The sequence below is a fragment of the Taudactylus pleione genome, unplaced genomic scaffold (genome assembly GCF_031769625.1).
Source record: "Taudactylus pleione unplaced genomic scaffold, aTauple2 ptg000329l, whole genome shotgun sequence".
NCBI classification, from domain to species: domain Eukaryota; kingdom Metazoa; phylum Chordata; class Amphibia; order Anura; family Myobatrachidae; genus Taudactylus; species Taudactylus pleione.
This window is the reverse complement of record NW_028284730.1, coordinates 12121081-12145803: the sequence shown is the minus strand read 5'-3', so window position 1 is coordinate 12145803 and position 24723 is coordinate 12121081. Positions and strand designations below refer to the sequence as shown.

Sequence of the window (24723 nt, the reverse complement as noted above, 5' to 3'; positions counted from 1 at the left end):
GTCCATGAGAGAGGCCACTTCGGGAATGGGAAACGTAGTTGACTTCACCAACCGTGTACATCTACAGCGGGAGGAAGCTCACACTTTTTCCAATCCCCTTGAGGAAGAGGATAAAACAAGAGATATGGTAAGAACTTACCTTTGTTATCTCTATTTCTACGAAGTCCATAGAGTCCACAGGGTTGACCTTGGGGTATAGCTGGATCTGGATCCACAGGCAATACGCAGTTAAAGCTTTTGCTGCTCCCAGGATGCAATTGGGTCCATCCTCCTCTATACCCCGCCCCCGAGCCACAGGCACCTCAGTTGGTAAGCAGCCAAGGCCGATGGAAGAGACTAAACAGAGAGAAGGAAGACTGGAACACACAAGAAACCATACTCACAGAAATGGGAGACGGAAAATCGGTAACCAGCCACATAGCCCATTTGAAGCCAGGTGCGTCAGGGCGGGTGCCCTGTGGACCCTATGGACTTCGTAGAAACAGAGATAACAAAGGTAAGTTCTTACCATATCTCTTGTTTTCTACTTCAGGGTCCATAGGGGGTCCACAGGGTTGACCTTGGGGATGTCCCAAAGCAGTTCAACTAAGGGCGGGGACGCTCCTGTGCAGAAAGGAAAACCCGGCGCCCAAAGGATGCATCCTGAGAGGCAAAGGTGTCAAAAGCATAGAACCTCAAAAACGTCTGAATAGAAGAACAGGTGGCCGCCTTACATAGCTGAACAGCAGAGGCGCCACATCTAGCAGCCCAAGAGGGACCCACAGAATCATTGGAATGAGCCTTAACAGAGGCTGGCACAGGTAAACCCTCCTGTGGATAAGCCTCACAAATAACGGAACAAAGTCAACGGGCTGTTTGTTTGTTGGCAGGCCAACCCCTCCTGTGAAAACCAAAGAAGACAAACAATGAATCAGACTTCCTAACAGAAGCAGTCCGGTCCAGATAGATTCTAAGCGCACGGACTACATTCAAGGAAGCCTCACCAGCTGAGAGATCAGGTGACTGAAAAGCTGGCACAACAAGTTACTGATTGATGTGGAACTTCGAAACCACTTTAGGTAAAAACTCAGTACGAGTGTGAAGCACAGCTCTGTCCTGGTGAAAAAAACAGAAAAGGGGGGCGACAGGAAAGCGCCCCCAACTCTGACACCCTCCTGGCAGAAGCAATTTTCAGGAGAAAAACGGTCTTAAACGTTAACCACTTGAGTTCCACCGACTCAAGAGGCTCAAAAGGAGGACCTTGCAGGACCCGAAGAACCACCGACAAGTCCCAGGGAGCCACAGGAGGCACGAAGGGAGGCTGGATTCGGAGAACACCTTGGAAAAAAGTGTGAACATCTGGCAGTGTAGCGATCCTCCGCTGGAACCACACGGACAGCGCGGACACATGCACCTTCAGGGAGGCAAGGCGTAAGCCTAGATCCAAACCGGAGTGAAGAAAATCCAAAATCCTAGAAACTCGGAACAGTTGAGGATCATAGTTTCTAAATTTACACCACTGAAAGAAAGTGTGCCACACCCTGTGGTAAATACGTGCGGAAGCAGGCTTGCGTGCCCTGAGCATGGTACTAATAACCGAACCAGAGAAGCCCCGAGACCTTAAGACGACTGTCTCAAGAGTCACACCGTCAAAGAAGCCGACCCAGATCTGGGTAAAGGCAGGGCCCTTGAGACAATAGGTCCCGACGCTGAGGAAGTAGGTACGGAGCGTCGATGGAGAGGCTCCTCAGATCGGAGTACCAAGGACGTCTGGGCCACGCCGGAGCCACCAGCACGAGCGTGCCGCCGTCCTGCTTGAATATCCGCAGGACCCGAGGAAGCAGGGATATCGGAGGAAACAGATACGCCAGGTGAAACGTCCATTTCACCAACAGCGCGTCTACTAGACATGCGCCTGCGTCTCGTCCTTGACCCGTAAATGGGCAACTTATGATTGTGATGGGAGGCCATCAAGTCCAGCTCCGGCAGCCCCCATCTGTCAACGAGTAGCTGAAACACCTCTGGGTGAAGCGACCATTCTCCGGGATGCACGTCGTGACGGCTGAGAAAGTCTGCCTCCCAACTGAGGACTCCGGGGATGAAGATCGCAATGATCGCTGGAATGTGGTGCTCCGCCCAAGCAAGGATGCGAGACACCTCCGACATCGCAGCTCGACTGCGAGTTCCTCCGTGGTGGTTGATGTACGCCACCGTGGTGGCGTTGTCGGACTAAACTTGAACCGCCCTTCCTTGAAGAACGGTTCCTGACGACTGCAGGGCCCTGTACACTGCCAGCAGTTCCAGGATGTTGATGGGGAGAAGTGCTTTTTTCGCAGTCCAACGGCCCTGAAGTGACAACGAGCCGGTCACTGCCCCCCAACCCCAGAGACTGGCATCTGTTGTGAGCAGGACCCAGTCTGGGATCCAAAAGGGGCGCCCCTCGACCAGATGAGCTGTCTGAAGCCACCAAGCCAAAGACTGTCAAACCTCCAGGGACAACACCAGCATCTGAGAGCGGATCCGGTGAGGTAACCCGTTCCATTCTGATAGAATCAGCCCCTGCGGGGGCCGAGGATGGATCTGGGCAAATTCCACCATGTCGAATGCCGACACCATGGACCCCAGAACTCTCACTGCCGAAGGGACCGACAGGCGGCAACTGCTCAGGCAACTGTGTATCCGCAGCTTTAGGGAGGAGACCTTTTCCGGAGTCAGGAAGATCCTTTGCTGACGAGAATCTAGCAGGGCTCCCAAATGAACCATCCGCTGTGATGGAATCAGGGAGGACTTTCTCCAATTTATCAACCACCCGTGATCGTCAGGTGGAGATGTATGAAGTAGTACCTCCGGAGAGCTCGCCAGCAAAAGGAGGTCGTCCAGATATAGCAGCAGCCATACATTCTGGTCCCAAAGATGTGCGGCCGTGATTGCCATCACATTGGTGAATACCCTTTGTGCCGTGGAGAGGCCAAAGGGAAGCGCCCGGAACTGATAGTGATGCTGAAGGATAGCGAACCTCAGATACCGCTGGTGCGAAGGTGCTATCGGAACATGGAGGTAGGCATCCTGGATATCCAGGAAGACCATGTAACCCCCAAGTTCCATCGCCAGAATGATGGAACGTAACGTTTCCATCCTGAATTTGGGAACTCTGAGGAATTTGTTCAGAGACTTCAAATTGAGAATCGGACGATGAGAACCATTGGGTTTCTGAACCAGAAACAGAGTAGTACCCCGTCCCTTGTTGTGATTGAGGAACGGGAACAATGACCACTGCTTTCAGCAAGGACTCTATAGCCTCCTGAATCTGCAAAGCCTTGGGTTTGTCCTGAGAAGGACTCGTGCAGAAAAACTGGTGGGGTGGTCTGTGCCGAAAAGACAGGGCGTACCCCTGGGAGACCACTTCTCGAACCCAGGCATCCATGGTGGTAGCGTGCCAGCACTGGGCGAATTGGACAAGTCGGCCCCCCCCCCTCTGGGGTCCCCCAGAGGGAGGCCCGTCCCATCAGGCAGAAGGTTTATCTTCCTGTTTGGAAGAAGGGCGCCTGGCTTGGGCTTGGTCGCCGACTGACTCGGGAAGGACTGACCTTTGGCGTCTCCCTGAACCCGAAAGGACCGAAAGGCTGAGCTCCTCACCTTAGCAGGCGCTGAAGCCGAAGGGAGGAAGGCAGACTTTGATTTAGCCAGAGTATCCACTATTTTGTCCAAATCTGGACCAAATAGCAACTCTCCATTAAAAGGTAAGGCCTCCAGGCCCTTTTTAGAATCCGCGTCAGCCCTCCAGGACCGCAGCCACAAGGACCGACGCGCCGACACAGCTGCAGCCGACACCCTAGAGGTCAGCAGGCTTGCATCTAACGATGCTTCCCCAATATAGGAAGCCGCATCTCTCATCTGTCCTATCAATGCTCTCTGGATATCCGGAGCATCGTCCGGAAAGGTTTCTTCTAAAGCGTTGGCCCAGCTCTCAATGGCCTTAGCCACCCAAGAGATGGCCATGGACAGACGGGCCACTGCCCCGGAGAGAGAGTAGATAGACTTTAAACAAGTCTCCACTTTCCTGTCCGTGGGATCCTTCAGGGAGGAGATAGACGGTAATGGCAAAGTAGCGCTTTTAATTAAGCGGGTGACATGGGAATCCACTGCAGGCGGGGTTTCCCATTTCCTGCAATGAGCCTCAGGAAAAGGATAGTTGGATGCCAACCATTTCTGTGGTTGGAATTTCTTGTTGGGCAACTGCCAGGCCCCCGCCATATGATCCGTCAACTGGTCAGACAGGGGAAAAACAGTCAAAGCTACCTTGGCCTTTTTAAAATTAGGATACTTCGACGTAGGAGCCGGCACATCCTCCTCTATGTGAAGGATGGCCCGCACCGACCTAACCAATGCCGGCACATTAATAGAGTCGGTCGTTGCGGCCGCACGGTCGTAAGGTAAAAGGGGCCGGATATGCAAATTAAGCGCTCGCAAGTTGCGTCGTTAAGATGGGATCGTTAGCTGAACGAGCGAGGGGAGGATGCGGCCGTAAGACTAAAAATATGCCCCCTTCTCGTTCCCATTACACGTCATCTCCGGGCATATAAGGATTAATCGAGAAAATCGGTAACCATAGGAGCAGCTCGTAGACCTTAAGGTTGACCATACCCTCTCTTAAGCACTACGATCAAGTCAGTGTAAAAACCTCCCATGTGCCATGACACTACTTAGTTAATTATGCACTCCCATAAAACGCTGTTTTCATAGTCAGGCACGCCTGCGTTCGGATCTCCACTCGTTCATAAGCACCTTCCCCTGTTCAAAAGCGTTCATAAGCACCTTCCCCTGTTACCACCCACAAACGCCTCATCCTGTCACTCAAACTAACGACCTGGCCAAGTTGGAGAGAGCAATTTCTGATCGTAATAGCTAGTTTGCGCACACGCATTGCGAATTTTACGCTTGCGCAGTTTAGCGAACATCGGTGGTGTACGACCGTGCGGCCGCAATGACCGACTGTGAATGAGGTCCTTAGTCTCCACCTCCTGGGAGTCAGAGTCCTCATGTACCTCTCCGTCATCCGAAGACACATCCGTGTCCGTGAACTGCGCCGTCAGTGAAGCCGTAACGGGTTGCTTGGAAACCTTTGGGGGCAAGTCACTGTGTAACATCGACTGAAAAGCCGACGACGAGGCCGCCAGACTCTGGACAGAGCTGGAGAGTACATCAGCTCAGGGAGGGGGTACCGCCTGAGGATTCCCCTGAAAGGGTACCATTGACTGCGGCGTCACTGTGGGAGACTGTACGTACACAGGCAACCCCGAATAAGGACCCACAGACTGAGACCCGGGGGGAGACTGCAACAAACGTGGAACACCCGGGGAATGGGTGATGGTAGGCTGGGGCAAAGCCCTAGAAGAGACAGCAGTCAGGACCGCCAGACGGTCCGCGATTGACGCCAGCACCTGTGAAAACATCGCCCAAGGAGGATCCTGCGCCACCGGGGGTTTAGAGGGACCAGGTACCAGCTGGCACCACCCGCAAAGACCATCCTGTGACAAATCCACCCCATAAACCCCTGCCGAACAGCATCGGCAGGTAAACAACACAGGAGCCACGGAGTGCTCATTCTCCTCATCAGACATGACACAATAACTTTGCAATAAATATGTATCACCGAAAAGAGGTGAGGCGTATAACACCTGCGCACTCCCAAGTATGCAACACAAACAGCCCACAATATGGCACTGAGTAGCACACCACTGTATGTGACGGACCTCACAAATACGTGTTTTATATAAGTGAGGTACCCAGAAAGAACTCCCCTCCCCCACACACCTGCGGGCCGTAGGAGAAGGAAAGGGATAATTATAAGATGAGTGTCAGCAGAAAATTATCACAGACAGCAGCACTAGCAAAAGTCACATACCAAGCATGAAGATAATACTCACTGCACCTTTCGCTACAATCAACCTCCCAGATTCAGTGTCTGGGAGGGCTACAGCGCTGCAAACACGGTCCTTTTGCAGGGGAGAGGTACGCAGGGAGACCGGTCCATGCACCGCCTGGGAGATCTGCGCCTGCCACAAGAAAATGGCCGCCGGAGAGCTCTGAGGAGGAGTGGCCGAAACAGGAATGCCCGCGGCTTACCTGCCCCCGTGACTCCGGCAGCAGCCCGTGGGAGGTCACGGAGCTACGCTAGTACTGACACCGGGGTCCCGCTGCGATCCCCAGATCAGTACTGGCGTCGCAGCACCAGCGGGTTTGTTGGAGCGGCAGCGTGGATGTCCAAACGGACAGTCTGATGCTGCCGCTCTGAAGAAGAAAAAATTAAATAAATAAAATCTTCTAATGAAAAATTTAAAAAAAGCTTAGGGGCTGTTTATGCAGCCCCACTGCGTCAGGGTGACCCGACTCCGGCCGGGCACCAACTAAAACTGAGGTGCCTGTGGCTCGGGGGCGGGGTATAGAGGAGGATGGACCCAAGTGCATCCTGGGAGCAGCAAAAGCTTTAACTGCGTGGTGCCCGTGGATCCAGATATACCCCAAGGTCAACCCTGTGGACCCTCTATGGACCCTGAAGTAGAAAATGAGGAGATCCGTTTGGATACCAAAAATTTTGCATTAGAATATTCCCCACCTGAGCAGATGGAGTAAAACCGCCGGTTTCTTCTTTCGTTTGAAGAGGGGCACTTCTGAAGCTGGAGAGGCATTCGAATCCTTGGTTAGTAAAGCAGGCCTATCAGCTTTTACGAAGGCATCTACATCGACCTGGGCTAGTGCTGAGCAGTGGAGGATTCAACATCAGTAGTCTGGGACAACTCACCTGAAAAGAGGCCAGCTGAGGTCCGCTGGACGCCGCTGATGAGGTCGGGGGGGGTTTGGGGGGCGGGAGGGCTTTGGCGTCTCAGCTAGCGGGAGGCCACCAGCTGAGACGGCAACTCCCACATGGCAAGCGACAAGGAGGCTGTTCCTCCTTTCCCACTTGTATTGGATACCTGACCAAAGGGCCGCGACCTGCTTGTCGGAAGCAGCTAAACCCATATCCCGCTTGGAGGGGTCACTGGTGAACACCTTCCGGCAGGTTAGACTCCGCATCTTTGGTCAGGTCTTGCCAACATCCGATACTTGTGGATGAGGAGGAGAACTTACATTCAGACCCCTCACCTCCAATTCCTTCCTCAACCCAGGACTGTAGCTTTCAACCCCTTAGAATGGGATTCCTCTGAGCTGAGCGTGACAGGATCTACTGTAGATGATAGTGGATGCATAGAAGGGAGACTGCCAGAAACAGGGAGCATACCTGCAGCTAGATTAGCAGGGGGAACAGAGCCGGGGGTGGAAGCCTGGAAACCAACTGCGACATTACCTGTTTCAATGTTGAAGCCCAAGCCGGCTCCCTATGGATGCCGCAATTGAAGGAACCTCCCTCCTGTCAGCCGTGAAACAACGGACACAGAGGCCTTCGTGATCTGGGTCCCGGGTAGAAAGAGTATTATCACAGGTACTACACGTGCATTTCACAGAAGCACCCACCTCCTTGGGAGCTTTGTTCTTGGAAGACATTGTAAAGCAATCCAAGACATCCCCACACAAGAATTCTAATGCAGTGGTGTTACAGGGTAATGCAAAGAGTGGCAAGCGGCACCAACTACAACAAGTAGGGCTGCAATAGATACAGATCTAAAAATAAATGAAAGTGGCAGACTGACCCTGGGATGTCCCAGTACCGGCATCCAAGTGGGACAGGAAACGGCAGGGCACAACCAGTCACGCAGTAGAAGTCACACTAAATGCAGAATACAGAGGGAAAATACTGCTCAACAGTCCAGCCAGCAGCAGGAAGCTTAATATAGGTTAACATAGCTTGCGTCATTGGGAGCAAGATATATGTGGAGACCAGAGCCCAAGCTTCTCTCCCTGTGGAGCGGAGGCAGGTACTGTGTCTATAATGGCTGCTCAGCAATCCCGAGGAGGTGTAATGAGAAAAGAGGAGTGTGCCTGAGGAGGGCTGTCCTATTCCAATATGCCCTGGTGGTCCAGTGTAAAGAGAAGGGCATTCTGGTCAAACATATACCAGCACAGCCGGTGGTCCTGCACTTCAGCGCTGTACAACCGCTGAGACCGGCTGTCTCCTGCAGGGTCCCACGGCGGAAGTCACTGACACAGTCGCTGTTGCTGCCGCAAAGGGCACTGGAGCAGCGGTGAGGGCGTCTTACACAGACCGCTCTTTAGCATAAAATAAAAGTAACCAGGGGGACCACTTAATAGCAGTCCCTGCCCAAATGGTGCCCGCTCCTGCCTGGCACCAAACGAAAACTGAGTAGCCCAGACTAGGGGAAGGGGGGCCTCGGCTGATGGAAAAGAATTTGTAACTATTTGGTACCCAGAAGACTCTCTTCTCTCCAGGTTATACCCATTGTGTCCCTGTGCCCCCTAGTTGAAGAAGAAAATAAACAGAACAAAAAGTTAACAGGGGCAGAACTTAAAATATGTGCCCTCTTCTTCGCAGCCCCAAAAACAACTGGTTTCCTAAAGCTGCCCCACACACATAGCGATATTTTACCCGATCTGGCCGATTCCAACACATTGGAACGACAGATCGTGTAAAATATGGCTAAATCGTGAGTAAATTGTGAGTCCAAACTCACGATGGGATGTGCGTCCCCGCTGGTCGCACATCGCATCATCAGATCTACCGTGCAGTAGTGGCAGATCTGACAATCTAGGACGCGATGCACTGTAAAAAGTCTGGATGCAGGAGAGATCGTATGAAGATTGGACACCAAATCGTGTGCAGAGCTGCCGGGGAGAGTTTCAAGGGAAACCATACACATCAGCTGATTGTGAGCACATCACTATATCTGTGGGCACTATAAGCCCCTGGCGGGATATAGGGGAGGAGGAGCCTGTGCTGCTCTCAAAGAAGTTAACTCTTTAGTGCCCAGACTCCTGCAGTTCCATCTAAACCTACAGTTCCAGTGTCCCCCAGTGGATAAAAAAAAATTACAGTTCCGAGTTGAGGAAAACACTTAAGCAGCACAAGATAGGGTTTTTTATTAGAAGAAGGTAGAGATTTTAACTTATTTGTGGGTTCAAATACACAGAAGGTGCAGGGCCGGAACTGAACAGGCTGTTGCTCTGGGAGGAGGATACCATTGCTTATTTTGAAGGAAACACTTGTCCGTCACGGATGAATAGCTGGAGCTACTTGATAAAGAGCTGTCGCTAGGGGGAGACTGACACGTGGGTGAAGACTATGTGTGAAATGGGGAAAGAAGCTGTTAAAGAGAGATGGAAAATTGTTATCTCACACTACAACTCAACAAGGTCTCCTCAGAAGTTGCAAATACGTTAAAGTGGTGGAGTACAGATTATAGACCTCTTTCTTCTTACATCAGTATACTTTTACATACAGGCATTAAAAAGAAATATTACAGATGTTGAAATGACTCCAGAATATTACAGGCCGTATTGTAAATGTTTAAATCATAAGAAGCGCTAGCTCAAAATATATGTATATGCAATTATAAAATATTGTGAAAAATGTGAAATGTGGCTCTAATATACCATATTTACCATATAATATACTAATATATCATATTTTGTGTATCAAATGGATCTGCAAAACCATTCAAACGAAGATACAGAAAAGGGGGACGGGAATCAAACAAAATTAAAATGAAACAAACTAAATTAAATAAATAAATAAAAATACAAATAGAAATAAATAAGCAAATGAACCAAAGTGATGTTTATGCTCTTTAAGGGGTTAGATGGGTGCCCGCTGCTGTACTGCAGTGCTGCGGGTTACTGTCCCTACCTTTCCCTGAGATACGGGGTTTAGCTGTCTGCACAGTCCTTCAAAGCCGATGGTAACTTCGGCGCTCAGTGTTGGAGGGACACGTGCACTTTGTCCCGTTGTGGATGCGGTGTTGGCCACTTGCTCCGTCTCGCAGCTGATCCGCTCTATTCTTCAGTCCCCTTGCTGGCTAGCTCGCCAGAGTGGGGAAATACCGATGATGTATTTGTGGTGAAAAAAGGCTCCAACGCGTTTCGTCCACGTGACGGACTTTATCAAGGAAGCCGGACTGCCAGTCATTGCTCCCATTAGTACTCTGGGATTTCTGATGATTGGCTAATAGGTGCTATTTGCACCAGTGTTGATTAATTACCTCATTAGGGTTCTACACTTTATTAGTAAGAAACTTTAAAATACTTTAAAATCACCTTGTGCTAGTCATACATGCTGCTTGGGGTTTAACATATTAAATACTTTGTGATCATGTTACATTAATAAATAAATAAATAAATAAAATGAAATTAAACAAGAAATAAATAAAGATAAATAAATGAAAGTAAAAATAAAAAATAAATAAATAAATAAGTAAAAAGAGATGAAGTGAAAATTTAAATAATTAAAATAATGGTTTGCAGACATTATTAAATGAACTATGAATATGGTCTCAATGTAAATATTATCTGTCAGTCAGAAATGAACTCAGGGCCTGATTCAGAGCCGGACGCTCTGACCAGAGCGCTCGCTCTGAATCAGTGCCCTCCTCCATGAAAATGGAGCGGCCTCCTGGCCCGCTCGCATATCTGTGGGTGACCACCCACAGCATATGCGAGCGGCCAAAAAGATGGTCGCGATGGTCTTGACCATCGCGACCATCGGACTTGCGACGGAGACCCTGCGGTAGGGTCTCCCTGCCACAAGCCCTAGAGTGATTTTGGCTCTATCAGAGCCAAAATCACTCCCACTGACATCACTAGTGAGGTCAGTGGGGCTGGCTTCAGACGGTAGGCGTTCCCATGGGAACGCCTCCGTCTGGCCGCCACGCCCCCGGCACGCCCACCAAAGGGGGCGTGCTGTCAATCAACATCGACAGCACGCCCCCTTTGGTGCGAGACCCGGAGCGATGGAAAGCCCGTCGCTCCCCGGGTCTCGCGCATGCGCACGACGGAGCTCCCTCCGTCGTGCGCATGCGCAGTGGGGAACATCGACCCACTTGCGAGCGTACTGCCGCTCGCGAGTGGGTCTGAATGACCCCCTCAGTTCAAAATCTATTTTAAGGCCCCCTGGGTGCAGGGTTTTGAGCTCATAGATCCACTGGGTTTCTTTTTTTGACATGCGCTGTAGATAATTTCCTCCTCTCCGTATTGTAAATGTGCAATACATAACTTTCTACCACTGCTAATGTGGGACTTACCAAAAAACGCCTGTCCTCGCCCAGGAGCCATAGGTGCATGTGTTTCAAAGCTCAGACCACGGAACAGGGAAGGCAGCACATTACTGGGGTCTTCAGGTTTCTAAAGAGAGAATGAACTAGATCAGTGATTTTCAACCATTTTCAACTCGAGGCACACTACACAAGATTTTAAAATTGCCATGGCACACTATCCGGCGATGCGGCCTGCGTGACCAATGAAAAAACATACACATTGGCTCCCACATAAAAAATTACATACACATTGGCCTCCACGGGAATAAAACTCACTACAGTGGCCTCCACAGAAATAAAATACACCACAGTACAAGTGAGCTGACCACCGCGGCACACTTGACAATGGCCCAGTGGTTGAAAAACACTGAACTAGATGAAATACTTACTGTCTGTCATTAGTGATTTATAAGTACATTCACAATCCAGGTAGTAAGGAAGCATAGATCTATGGGCCTGATTCAGGTTGGATCGCATGGCTGCGAACGCACACAACCGGCCGATGTTTGCATTCTGCGCATGCGCGAGCTGAACACTGCGATCAGGTATGCGAACACAGCGGCACAAAGAAATGATTGACAGGAAGTGCCGTTTGTGGGTGGAGAAAGGGGGTGGTCAAAGGAATGCAGGCGTGCCTGTGCATTTCAACGCCGTTACAGGGGCGTGCATTAAGCCCTAGCGACGGCATACGCAGCTGGAGCTCTGCATTGTGACCGGAAGCTTTGCAGGTTGAGATGCATGTCAAGCTTACCCACAAAACTGCATATGGGTCCGTTGTTACTCAATGTTACTGACATTTTCGCTGACTTGCAGATGTATCTAATGGGAAGTGGGTGGCGTCCTGTTATAGTGCTGCAATAGCATTCATTTGCATATTTTCGCTACGTGCGGGTGCGTGCGATTGCAGACTTGCTATATGTGCTCAATCAGGCCCTATGACCATACATAGCAAGGAGCACAGCCCGGCACAAAACACGGGCAGAGTGTCTCCCACTGTTGTGAATGTTTAATACATTAATATAGAGTAAAATGTATGCAAAATGGAAGCCGCGTAAACCCATATTAAAAAATATATCCATTTAATAAAAAGAAAATTTACACAAAACACTAGAAAATGACAAATTAATAATTAAGAAGTAAATATCAAAGAAAACAGGAGGGGTTATAACAAGAGCAGGGGTAGCGACTTATAAGAGGGTCTCGATACTAATGATCCTTAAAAAGCACCTGTGCAGAAAGTATAACAGAGTCAATAGTTATCAGTTCCAATTAGGACCTCCTGTATGGTGCAAAATTGCATATAATACAGCAGTGGTTCTCAAACTCCATCCTCAGGACCCCACACAGTTCACATTTTCCAGGTCACCCAACAGGTGCACAGGTGCATTCATTACTCACTGACACATTTTAAAAGATCCACAGGTGGAGCTAATTATTTTACTTGTGATTCTGTGCAGAGACCTGGAAAACATGCACTGTTTGGGGTCCTGAGGACAGAGTTTGAGAACCAGTGTAAAGCTGGCCACACATCTAAAGATTATCTGTCCAACCAGCCAACTAGTTGATTGGTTGGAATGAAAATCTGGTAACGTATGGGAGTAAATGATGATCAGCAATTTGCTCCCAAACGCTGGAAAATGGACCAAAACTGTTGTTTGAACAAATTGTTTAGATCAAACATTTAACAAACTTGTCTGACGTCCATTTTCATCTGTTTTCTGGCATTTAGGAGCAAATTGCTGATCATCATTTACTCCCATAGGTTACCAGATTTTCATTCCAACCAATCAACAAGTTGGCTGGTTGGATGTAAGTTGGTCTAGTGTGTGGCCAGCTTAATACAGGATATTGTCCAGTAATTAAAAAAAGTCAGGTGCGGGGCATGTCCTAACCGGCAGACCGGGCAGACGTGTTTAACCTCTGCTCCTGCAAGATACCCATATTTGGGGCATTTTCTTGGGGGATTCCTCACCCTCAACCCCTGCACAGGGTTTACTATCGACAGCCCACGCTGCCGGCACCTGCCTGCGAGCGCCGAGAGGCTCCAACGACCTGCTGCAAGGGGCGGCCTACAAATAGCAAGAAGCCGGGGCCTCAATTAGTGGCTCTGACCGGGCTCACATCTAGCGGATACCGCTGGGCCGCCGATACCGCTGCTGCCTACTCCTCGCCGAGGGATACCGGCGCTGCTACCTCCCGCCTCCGGGTGCCCTTGGAAAGCCGGGAAGGTGCCACAGAAGAGAAAAGCGGCGGAGCTTTAGTTTGGTGACTACACCCGGCCACCATCTTTGATTAGGCCCCCGACACGGCGCCTCCGCTCCTCCTATACCCACTGGGCCTCCCCGCGCCTCTGGAGCCTTACCTGGCTCTCCTGCTGACTGTGGCTATGTTCTGGGCGGCCGACGGGGACCCGACCTCTCCTCCTGCGGTGTGCTGGAGACGGCCGCTCTGCACCCTGCGGCGCTCTGGAGATCAGCTGACTGGCTCTGGAGCCCCTTTGCCTGGACCTGCACTGCTACAGCCCTCTTGGGACCGGGTGGTGAGGTTCCCACTCCCCTCTCTCTTGTTGTCCTGTTTGGAGGTGGTGGAGTGCTGCCATAGCTCACTTTTCACTTGCCTCAGTTTACTGCTACATATGTGTGTGGAACTGACTCCCCCCCCGTGTGGTAACCTGCTATAATTACACTCATGTGAAAGTGATACCAAGCTCCTTGCTCTCTGATCCGTGCTGAAATGAAACCTTAGGCACTACTCAAGTTTACATCTTTCAATTCAAATCTCCTCATGTAGACCTTTTTTTGGATGTATCCACGTGTGTGGCCTTAATAACCTCTGCGTAACATAAATACACATCTGATCTTGAGCTTGCATCCTTTATGAAAAAATTTCTAATTTCCTCTTCAATGACCCCTACTGGCTCTACTCAGGCCCCTAAAGACGACACCCCTGTGGGAAATCACTCTGACTCAGACTGGTCTACCACTCGTTACGCCACCTACCGCAAAAGCAAATCATCAACCAATTCTAAAACATCTAAGATGAAACCTGCTGATATTGCCACTATTTTGGGTCCTCTGCTCAATGAAAAACTTGCAGGAATCAAAGAAGCTATTGAGTCTACTTTATCTTAACTACCCCAACATTCTACTCGTTTAGACGAAATGGAGCAGAGGGTATCAACATTAGAAGACGACCTGAGCACTGCCCAACAAACCATCGAATCTCAACATAAGGACATCGCTACCCTCACCGACAAACTGGATGACCTAGAGAACCGTAGCAGGCGCAACAACCTGCGGGTCATAGGCATCCCAGAATCAATAAAGGGTCACGAATTACTAGATCTCCTTTCTAACTGGATTCCGGAACAACTAGCCATGGACTTAAAGGCAGTGCCGCTGGCCATTGAGAGGGCACACAGAATTGGGCCAGATCGCAAAAACATCTCCGATCGCCCGCGTCCTGTTATAATGAAAATCTTAAATTACGCAGATAAAACCAAGCTCTTGGATCATTACCGCAAAACAGCCAGTTTATCATACAAATGGAAACGTCTCCTCATGTTCCAGGACTTTTCTGTTCACATCACTAACAAACGCAGAGACTGATATTGATTACCCACATATGCACACTAAATACCGTTCTTTTTTTTCTTTACACAATTTTTTTATGTTTATTGTTTTGTTGACTGTTGATATATTTTGTGCTTGTCTGTGCCTGGGGTTCGGATCTTCCAGGGGCTCTCCCTTCCTCTCGTGCTGGGACAGGAGGGGACCCCTTTGTGTCCTTGAATCTGTTTTTTTGCCAATTCCAGCTGTGGGAGTAGGTTAACATAGCAAACCTTACCCCATCTCAATCATCTGTAGAGAGAGATGCTCCACTTCTTCCATTTAATATAATATCATGGAACGTTGAAGGGCTTAATAGCCCCATCAAACGAAAAAAAGTGACTACACACCTTGGCCGTATGTCTCCACATATAACTTTTCTCCAGGAAACCCACTGGACCGATGATCCCAGAAATTCTCTGAGGGCCATATGGATCGGAGATTGCGTCTCCGCTCCGTATTGCAACAAAACCAGAGGGGTGGCCATTTTACTCCATAAAAATTTACAGTACTCCATTTGCAGGAAATACTTAGGTCCCGATGGGAGATATATATTATTAGATATTAAGATTGATGATGTGGTCTATACCCTACTTAATATATATGCTCCGAATACTTCTAATCAAATTTTTTTTGCAGCACTTTTGCAGAAGGTTCTTTCCTGGGGCAGCCAGAATCTTATATTGGGGGGGTGACCTGAATACAGTTGTCGATCCATCCTTGGACAGATCTGGGGTGAGTACACAAGTCCTTGACCACTCCCATTCTCTTCTTTCCTCCTTTTGTACACAATTAGATTTACTGGACCCGTGGCGTGTACTTCACCCACTCCAAAGAGACTACTCCTTTTATTCTCACCCACATTCCACCCACTCTCTCATATTGACTATCTATTTATATCCAAACACCTGTTTCATAAAGTCACTAATACATCCATTAAGAACATTATCATATCAGATCATGCCCATATAGTTATGACTATCTAACTAACCCTGCCCCAACACTTCTCCAAGTGCTGGCGTTTTCCTGCATACCTTAATAAATCCCAAGACTTTTTTCTATTTCTTAAATACACATGGCTAACCTATGTTAACGACAATTCACCACACATGGCGGACACGCCGCTATTCTGAGGGCTTCCAAAGGGGACATATCATCTCACATATCCATTCCAAACGCAAACACTTCACCACCCGTCTAAGCTCTTCACTCACAGCAGCTTATCAGACCTATAAACGGTCTGATAATCCTATACGCAGGGAAGCATATATCTCTGCTAGACAGATATACGACACCTTTCTCACTGAACAAGCCCAAACCAAACATGACTATCAGAGAAATAAATTCCATAGATGGGGAAACAAATCAGGGAAGTTATTGGCCAAACTTATTAAAGGCCCACACACTAAGACTTGGGTGAATGCCATAAAAAACTCTAATACCATCCTTACCACTCCGACTGATATCTGCGCTGAGTTTGCAAATGTTTACAAATCACTATACACCAGGGGTCCAGATGACATTAGCGAGAGACACTCCTTCTTGAAGGAGGCCCATCTTCCTAAATTGTCTCAGGAGGAAAGAGAATCCCTAGATGATCCCATCACAGAAAAAGAGGTAACTGACACTATTAAATCTCTCCCAAATAACAAAAGCCCTGGTCCCGATGGCTTTGGAGCAGAGTATTATAAGTTGCTCCGAGAGGAACTAACCCCAACGTTGACAAAACTCTATAACCACATTCTCACTACTAAAGAGACTTCTCTTAGATTCAATGAAGCTACAATTGTTGTGTTAGCGAAACCTGGCAAAGACCCAACTCTGGTGGGCTCCTACCGCCCCATCTCCCTGTTGAATCAGGATTTTTAAATCCTTACTAAATTGATGGCAAATCGCCTACAGACATACCTACCCCAACTAATTTCTTCTGCGCAGCTTGGTTTTATTAAGAATAGGCAATCGGTACAAGGAATACGAGCCGCTATTGCAGCAATAACATATACTCATATACACAAAGCTATGGATAACATACTCGTTAATTTAGATGCAGAAAAAGCATTCGATAAAATAGCATGGTCCCATCTTGATAGAGTATTGCACCATCAATGTTTTTGTATAGCTTTCTGTAATTTAATAAAAACCCTCTACGAAACACCCACTGCCCAAATAGTGGTAAATAACGTGACCTCTCCTTCATTTCATCTTGAAAGGGGCACTAGACAGGGGTGCCCTCTCTCGCCCCTCCTCTTTAACATGGCCTTGGAACCCTTTATTCAGTATATTATACAGTTGACTGGATTTGCTGGCATTAAAATTGGCGAACGAGAGATACGTGTCACAGCATTTGCAGACGACCTCCTCATATTTACGTCCAACCCCAGACAATCCATCCCCCTTTTAATTGGAGCCATAAATCGGTTCTCCTCATTTGCAGGCTTTTCCATTAATTTTGAAAAATCAGAAGCTTTGGCCATATTTAGACGGGTGGAGAGGGGATGGAGTAATACATTTCCTTTTCAGTGGGCAAACAACCACCTTACTTATTTAGGGGTGGCACTTCCATCTCATCTAGCCCATTTACATACCCTAAATATTGATCCAATTATTCGCAAAATAAAAACCGAACTTAGTCTGTGGCAAAATCTACCTATTAACTTGTTAGGACGCTGTAATTTATTTAAAATGGCTTGTTTCCCAAAACTGCTATATATCCTGCAGATGACTCCTCTTCTACTTACAAAATCAGATCTATCTTTACTCAACGCCACTGTCTCTAAATTTATCTGGAATAATAAAAGGCCTAGAATTAGCCAAAAGAAACTGTCTCAAACCATACCAAGGGGGGGGGGGGGGGGAGTAAACTTACCGAATATTAGACAGTATAATTTAGCCTGTCTTCTACGCTTCGCTATAGATTGGATCACTGAAAACAATATATACACAGATGCTGAGTTGGAGTCTCAGTTATGCGCTCCTCTATCTCTTAGTTATTTGCTACATATGCGGATGTCGAGATTGCAGTCACTTAATCTTAATAACCCTCTCCTCATATCTACCATCCAGGCATGGCAATCCTCTAGAAAACTACTTAAACTCCAACAATTCCACTCCCTAGCACTACCGTTTATTGGCAATCTAGACTTTCAGAAAAATGAGATATCATTGCCCTTTTCCGCCTGGCGCTCTTCTGGAATCTTAAATTTACGAACACTCTTAAACGACTCACACCTCCCCCTCACCTTCAATGAAGCCACGGAAAAATATGGACTTAGACCCCAACACAAATTCTATTACTACCAAGCTATCCATTATCTACGTTCTATCCTTCCCCAATTGGATGAACAGGATTATGTAAACCCCCTAGATTCTCTCACATGCACCACTACATATTCCATTTCAACAATATATACACGTATACGCACAGAAATAGATCCAGAAACCGAACTTTTGGAATTAAGTAAATGGTCCTCCCAGATTCCCTCTATGTCCCCAAATTTAATTTTGGAGACTATTCAAACTAACTTAAAGCTCATTCCTGCCAGCTCCTACCAAGAGATGGCATATAAACTACTACATAAGGCATATTTGTCGCCAAAAATACACCATTTGATGGGTATATCGGACGAGTCGAGATTCACCAAATGCTCAACTACAGACGCAGATATCATGCATTGCCTCTGGGAATGCCGACACATAAGGAATTTTTGGAGTGACTTACACCATTATGGGTCTGAGGTGCTAGGCATACCTTTTAGATGTACTGCGTCATGGGCTCTATTTGGCCATCTAGCTGACCAACCCGAGATTCCCAAATCTGATAAGTGGGTCGGAAGGCCATACTACAACAGTGGATTCATAACTCACCGCCAACTGTTTGTATGGGCACTTCTAGACTACTCTTTTTGTTTAATATGGATTGGCTGGAGGCATCTTTAGATAAGGAAACTCTAACCCCCTGCGCTTTTTCAGTGCTGGGGCAAATATATTCAAACATTACGCTCTTCAACTAAACTGGCAATACAACGGTGCTTTCAATTCACTTCGTGGTACTCTTACCAATTATTGGATAACCAAACTCCTATCACCACCTAAATTGTTTGTTCCTCTATACCACAGCCAAGCACCTGTATTTTCCCCCTTCTCTCTCTCTCTGTCATATTATTTTTTTTTCTTTTTATCCCATGGATGGATCGACGACCTTGGGTGTAGATGAGCACAGGTTAAGGTTGAAATTGTTACATTTACATTTTTATTTCAATATTATCCAATAGAGATAATTATAAATTTGTAAATCTCTATATTATAGTAACGATTAGTTAAATATATAAAGGTTTGGAAAAACAAGAGATATGGTAAGAACTTACCTTTGTTATCTCTGTTTCTACGAAGTCCATAGGGTCCACAGGGTTGACCTTGGGGTATAGCTGGATCTGGATCCACGGGCACCACACAGTTAAAGCTTTGCTGCTCCCAGGATGCACTTGGGTCCGTCCTCCTCTATACCCCGCCCCGGCCACAGGCACCTCAGTTGGTAAGCAGCTAAGGCCGGAGGAGGAGACTAAACAGAGAGAAGGAAGACTGGAACACACAAGAAACCATACTCACAGAAATGGGAGACGGAAAACCGGTGACCAGCCACACAGCCCATTTGAAGCCAGGTGCGTCAGGGCGGGCGCCCTGTGGACCCTATGGACTTCGTAGAAACAGAGATAACAAAGGTAAGTTCTTACCATATCTCTTGTTTTCTACTTCAGGGTCCATAGGGGGTCCACAGGGTTGACCTTGGGGATGTCCCAAAGCAGTTCAACTAAGGGCGGGGACGCTCCTGTGCTGAAAGGAGTACCCGGCGCCCAAAGGATGCATCCTGAGAGGCGAAGGTGTCAAACGCATAAAACCTCAAAAACGTCTGAATTGAAGACCAAGTAGCCGCCTTACACAGCTGAACAGCGGAGGCGCCACGTCTAGCAGCCCAAGAGGGACCCACAGAACGAGTGGAATGAGCCTTAACAGAGGCTGGCACAGGTAAACCCTCCTGCGCATAAGCCTCACAAATAACTGAACGAAGCCAACGGGCTAACGTTTGCTTGTTGGCAGGCCAACCCCTCTTGTGAAAACCGAAGAGGACAAACAAAGAATCCGACTTCCTAACCGAAGCAGTCCGGTCCACATAGATTCTAAGTGCCCGGACCACATCCAAGGAAGCCTCACCAGCAGAAAGATCAGGTGACTGAAAAGCTGGCACAACAAGTTCCTGATTAATGTGGAACTTTGAAACCACTTTGGGCAAAAACTCAGGACGCGTGCGGAGCACTGCCCTGTCCTGGTGAAAAATCAGAAAAGGAGGGCGACAGGAAAGCGCCCCCAATTCTGAAACCCTCCTGGCCGAAGCAATTGCCAGAAGAAAAATGGTCTTAAACGTCAGCCACTTGAGCTCCACCGACTCAAGCGGCTCAAAAGGAGGACCCTGCAAGACCCTCAGTACCACCGTCAAGTCCCACGGAGCCACCGGAGGCACGAAGGGAGGCTGGATCCTGAGAACACCTTGGAAAAAGGTGTAAACATCTGGCAGTGTAGCAATCCGTCGCTGAAACCACACGGACAAAGCAGACACATGAACCTTCAGAGAGGCCAGGCGTAAGCCGAGGTCCAAACCCGATTGAAGAAATTCCAAGATTCTGGAAACCCGGAACACCTGCGGATCATAGTTTCTGGATTCACACCACTGAAAATAAGTGCGCCACACCCTGTGGTAAATCCGCGCGGAAGCAGGCTTGCGTGTCCTAAGCATGGTACCAATCACTGAACTGGAGAAACCCCTAGACCTCAAGACGGCTGTCTCAAGAGCCACGCCGTCAAAGACAGTCGACCCAGATCCGGGTAAAGGCAGGGCCCCTGAGACAACAGGTCCCGACGCTGAGGAAGAAGGTACGGAGCGTCGATGGAGAGGCACCTCAGATCGGAGTACCAAGGACGTCTGGGCCACGCCGGAGCCACCAGCACGAGCGTGCCGCCGTCCTGCTTGAATTTCCGCAGAACCCGAGGAAGTAAGGATATCGGAGGAAACAGATACGCCAGGTGAAACGTCCATTTCACCGACAGAGCGTCTACCAGACAGGCGCCTGCGTCTATTGTCCTTGACCCGTAAACGGGCAACTTGTGATTGTGACGGGAGGCCATCAAGTCCAGCTCCGGCAGCCCCCACCTGTCCACGAGTAGCTGAAACACCTCTGGGTGAAGCGACCATTCCCCGGGATGCACATCGTGACGGCTGAGGAAGTCCGCCTCCCAATTGAGGACTCCGGGAATGAAGACTGCCGAGATCGCTGGAACGTGACACTCCGCCCAAGCAAGAATGCGAGACACCTCCGACATTGCTGCCCGACTGCGAGTTCCCCCTTGGTGGTTGATGTACGCCACCGTGGTGGCGTTGTCGGACTGCACCTGAACCGCCCTTCCGTGAAGAGCGGGGCCGGACGACTGCAGGGCCCTGTACACAGCCCGCAGTTCCAGGATGTTGATGGGGAGAAGTGCTTCTTCCGCGGACCAACGACCCTGAAGCGATAATGAGCCGGTCACTGCCCCCCAACCCCGAAGACTGGCATCCGTCGTGAGCAGGACCCAGTCCGGGATCCAAAAGGGGCGCCCCTCGACCAGATGCACCGTCTGAAGCCACCAAGCCAAAGACTGCCGAACCTCTGAGGTATCTGTTCAGAGACTTCAAATTCAGGATAGGGCGATGAGAACCATTGGGTTTCTGTACCAGAAACAGAGTAGAATAGTACCCCGTCCCGCGCTGAGACTGCGGAACGGGAACAATGACCCCTGCTTGTAGCAAGGATTCTATAGCTACCTGAATCTGACCAGCTTTGGTCTTGTCCAGAGAAGGACTCGTACAGAAAAACTGGTGGGGCGGCCTGAACCGAAAAGACAGGGCGTACCCCTGAGAGACTACTTCTCGAACCCAGGCATCCGTGGTGGTATTGTGCCAACACTGGGCGAATTGGAGAAGTCGGCCTCCCACTCTGGGGTCCCCCAGAGAGAGGCCCGTCCCATCAGGCAGCAGGCTTATCCTCCTGCTTGGAAGAAGGGCGCCGAGCACTCCATGCCTGCTTCTTGGGCTTGGGTGCGGCCTTGGTCGCCGAATGTCTCGGGAAGGACTGGCCCTTGGCCTTACCCTGAACCCGAAAGGACCGAAAGGCAGAGCTCCTCACTTTAGCCGGCGCAGAGGCCGAAGGGAGAAAAGCCGACTTGGACTTAGCCAAAGTATCCACTATTCTGTCCAAATCCGGACCAAATAGTAAATCACCATTAAAAGGCAAGGCCTCCAGACCCTTTTTTGAATCTGCATCAGCCCTCCAGGACCTCAGCCACAGGGAGCGCCGAGCAGACACCGCTGCAGCCGACACCCTAGAAGTGAGCAGGCTGGCATCCAAAGACGCTTCCCCAATATAGGAAGCTGCATCCCGCATCTGTCCCACTAACGCTCTCTGGATATCCGGAGCCTCATCAGGAAAGGTATCCTCCAAGGCATTGGCCCATGCCTCAATGGCTTTAGCCACCCAGGAGATAGCCATGGACGGGCGAGCCACCGCCCCGGAAAGAGAATAAATGGACTTTAAACAAGTCTCCACCTTCCTGTCCGTGGGATCCTTCAAAGAGGAGATAGACGGCAATGGCAGCGTCGCGCTTTTGATCAAGCGGGTAACGTGGGAATCCACCGCCGGCGGAGTTTCCCATTTCCTGCAATGAGCTTCAGGAAAAGGATAGTTCGCCGCCAACCTCTTCTGTGGATGGAACCTCTTACTAGGTAATTGCCAGGCCGCCGCCATATGATCCGATAATTGATCAGACAGGGGGAACACAGTTGAGGTCACCTTGGCCTTTTTAAAATTAGGAAACTTCGACCTAGGAGCCGGCGCATCATCCTCAACATGTAGGATAGCCCGCACCGCCCTAACTAAGGCTGGAACATTAATGGAGGACTTAGCTTCCACCTCCTGCCCCATGACATCAGAGTCAGAGTCCTCATGGATTTCTCCATCATCTGAGGACACTTCCGAGTCCGACAACTGCGCAGCTAGTGAACTCACAACCGGACATTTAGACACCCTTGGTGGCACATCACCTTGCAACATGGACTGAAACGCCGAGGATGAAGCCGCCAGACTCTGTACGGAGCTGGATAGAACATCCACCCAAGGCGGAGGAGTCGTCGGAGCAAAACTCTGCAAAGGCACTACAGACTGACGCGTCCCTGGGGAAGACTGCACATACACAGGCAGTCCCGAGTAAGGACCCACAGTCTGGGCCCCGGGGGAAGACCGCAACATTTGTGGAACCCCCGGGGAATGGGGGATGGTGGGCTGCGGTAACGCCCTAGAAGGGACCGCTGATGGGACCGATAACCGGTCCGCAATAGACGCCAGCACCTGTGAAAACATCGCCCAAGGAGGGTCCTGTGATACAGGGGGGTTGGAGGGGCCCGGTACCAGCTGGCACCGCCCGCACAGACCATCCTGAGATAAGTCCTCCCCATCAACTCCAGCAGCACAGCGTCTGCAGGAAAATAGCACAGGAGCCACAGAGCGCTCAGTCTCCTCATCAGACATGATACCGTAAATCACAAGAAACAGGTATCACCAGAGGAATTACGGTTTTAACACCCGCGCACTCACCAGTATGCGACACAACAGCCCAGATATGGTACTGTGTAGCACACAACAGTATGTGACTGACCCCACAAATACGTGTTTTATATAAGTGAGGGTCTCAGAAAAACGCCCTTCCCCCACACACCTGCCGGGCCGTAGGAGAAGGAAAGGGATAGTTATAAGCTGACAGTAAGGAGAATAAGTCACAGACAGGCAGCACTAGCAATAGTCACATACAATGCAGAAAAGTTATACTCACTGCACCTTCCGCTACAATCAACCGCCCAGATTCAGTGTCTGGGAGGGCTATAGCGCTGTGTACACTGTCCTTTAGCAGGGGAGAGGTACACAGGGGGACCGGTCCACTTGATACCGCCTGGGAGTCTGCGATGTGCCAGTAAAGATGGCCGCCGGAGACCTCAGAGGAGGAGTGGCCGAGAGATAAGAGCAGCTCAGCGACGCCAGACTCCTAGTTGAAAGGCGCGCTGAGCTGAGGGGAGGAGCCGCTAGACAGGGAAGGCTGCCTCCCCTGGCTAGCAATTAACCCCCGGGTTGCCGGTCCCGCTACCAGCCTGATACCCTGGTGGTCTAGCGGACACGCGGGGTATTCCTCAATTGAGGGGGAGCCCGCCGCTAGCGCCTCCGGTCTGTCCCCAGAGACCGGAGGCTCCTGACTGCATTGAAGTATCCGCGGGCCGCCGCACGCGGCGACCCGCGGCTTACCTGATCCCCGTCGCGTCCGGCAGCAGTCAAGGGAGTCCCCAGAGCCCGGCTAGTACAGGCTCTGGGGTCCCGCCGCGATCCCCAGAGCTGTACTGGCGTCGCGGCGCCAGCGGGGAGAAGGAGCGGCAGCGTGGACGTCCTAAAGGACAGTCTGATGCTGCCGCTCTAACAGTGTAAAAAAAGTAGAAAAAAATAAAAAATTTCTCTTTTAAAATAAAGCTTAGGGGCTGCTCCTGCAGCCCCACTGCGACAGGGTGACCCGACTCCGGCCGGGCACCAACTAAAACTGAGGTGCCTGTGGCCGGGGCGGGGTATAGAGGAGGACGGACCCAAGTGCATCCTGGGAGCAGCAAAGCTTTAACTGCGTGGTGCCCGTGGATCCAGATCCAGCTATACCCCAAGGTCAACCCTGTGGACCCCCTATGGACCCTGAAGTAGAAATATTGGTATATTTATATACACTGATTGTGAAAGACCTCTAGATGATGCTTTTTTTTTTTTTAACTTACTCTATATTGACAAAGCTGTATTTGTTATGAGGTCTGCAATGCCTTGCTTCCT

General features: G+C 49.6%; 1 protein-coding gene across 3 annotated transcripts in view; it reads right to left on the bottom strand.

The window, feature by feature from the left end:
* The window catches only part of PIWIL2 (piwi like RNA-mediated gene silencing 2), a 348242-nt gene that overhangs the window by 308411 nt on the left and 15108 nt on the right, over window positions 1–24723 (bottom strand). For all 3 annotated transcript variants that reach the window (XM_088443404.1, XM_088443405.1, XM_088443403.1), the window contains exon 3: window positions 11169–11268. In XM_088443404.1, the coding sequence (XP_088299530.1) occupies window positions 11169–11268 (100 nt within the window). The remainder of the gene's footprint in view (window positions 1–11168; window positions 11269–24723) is intronic.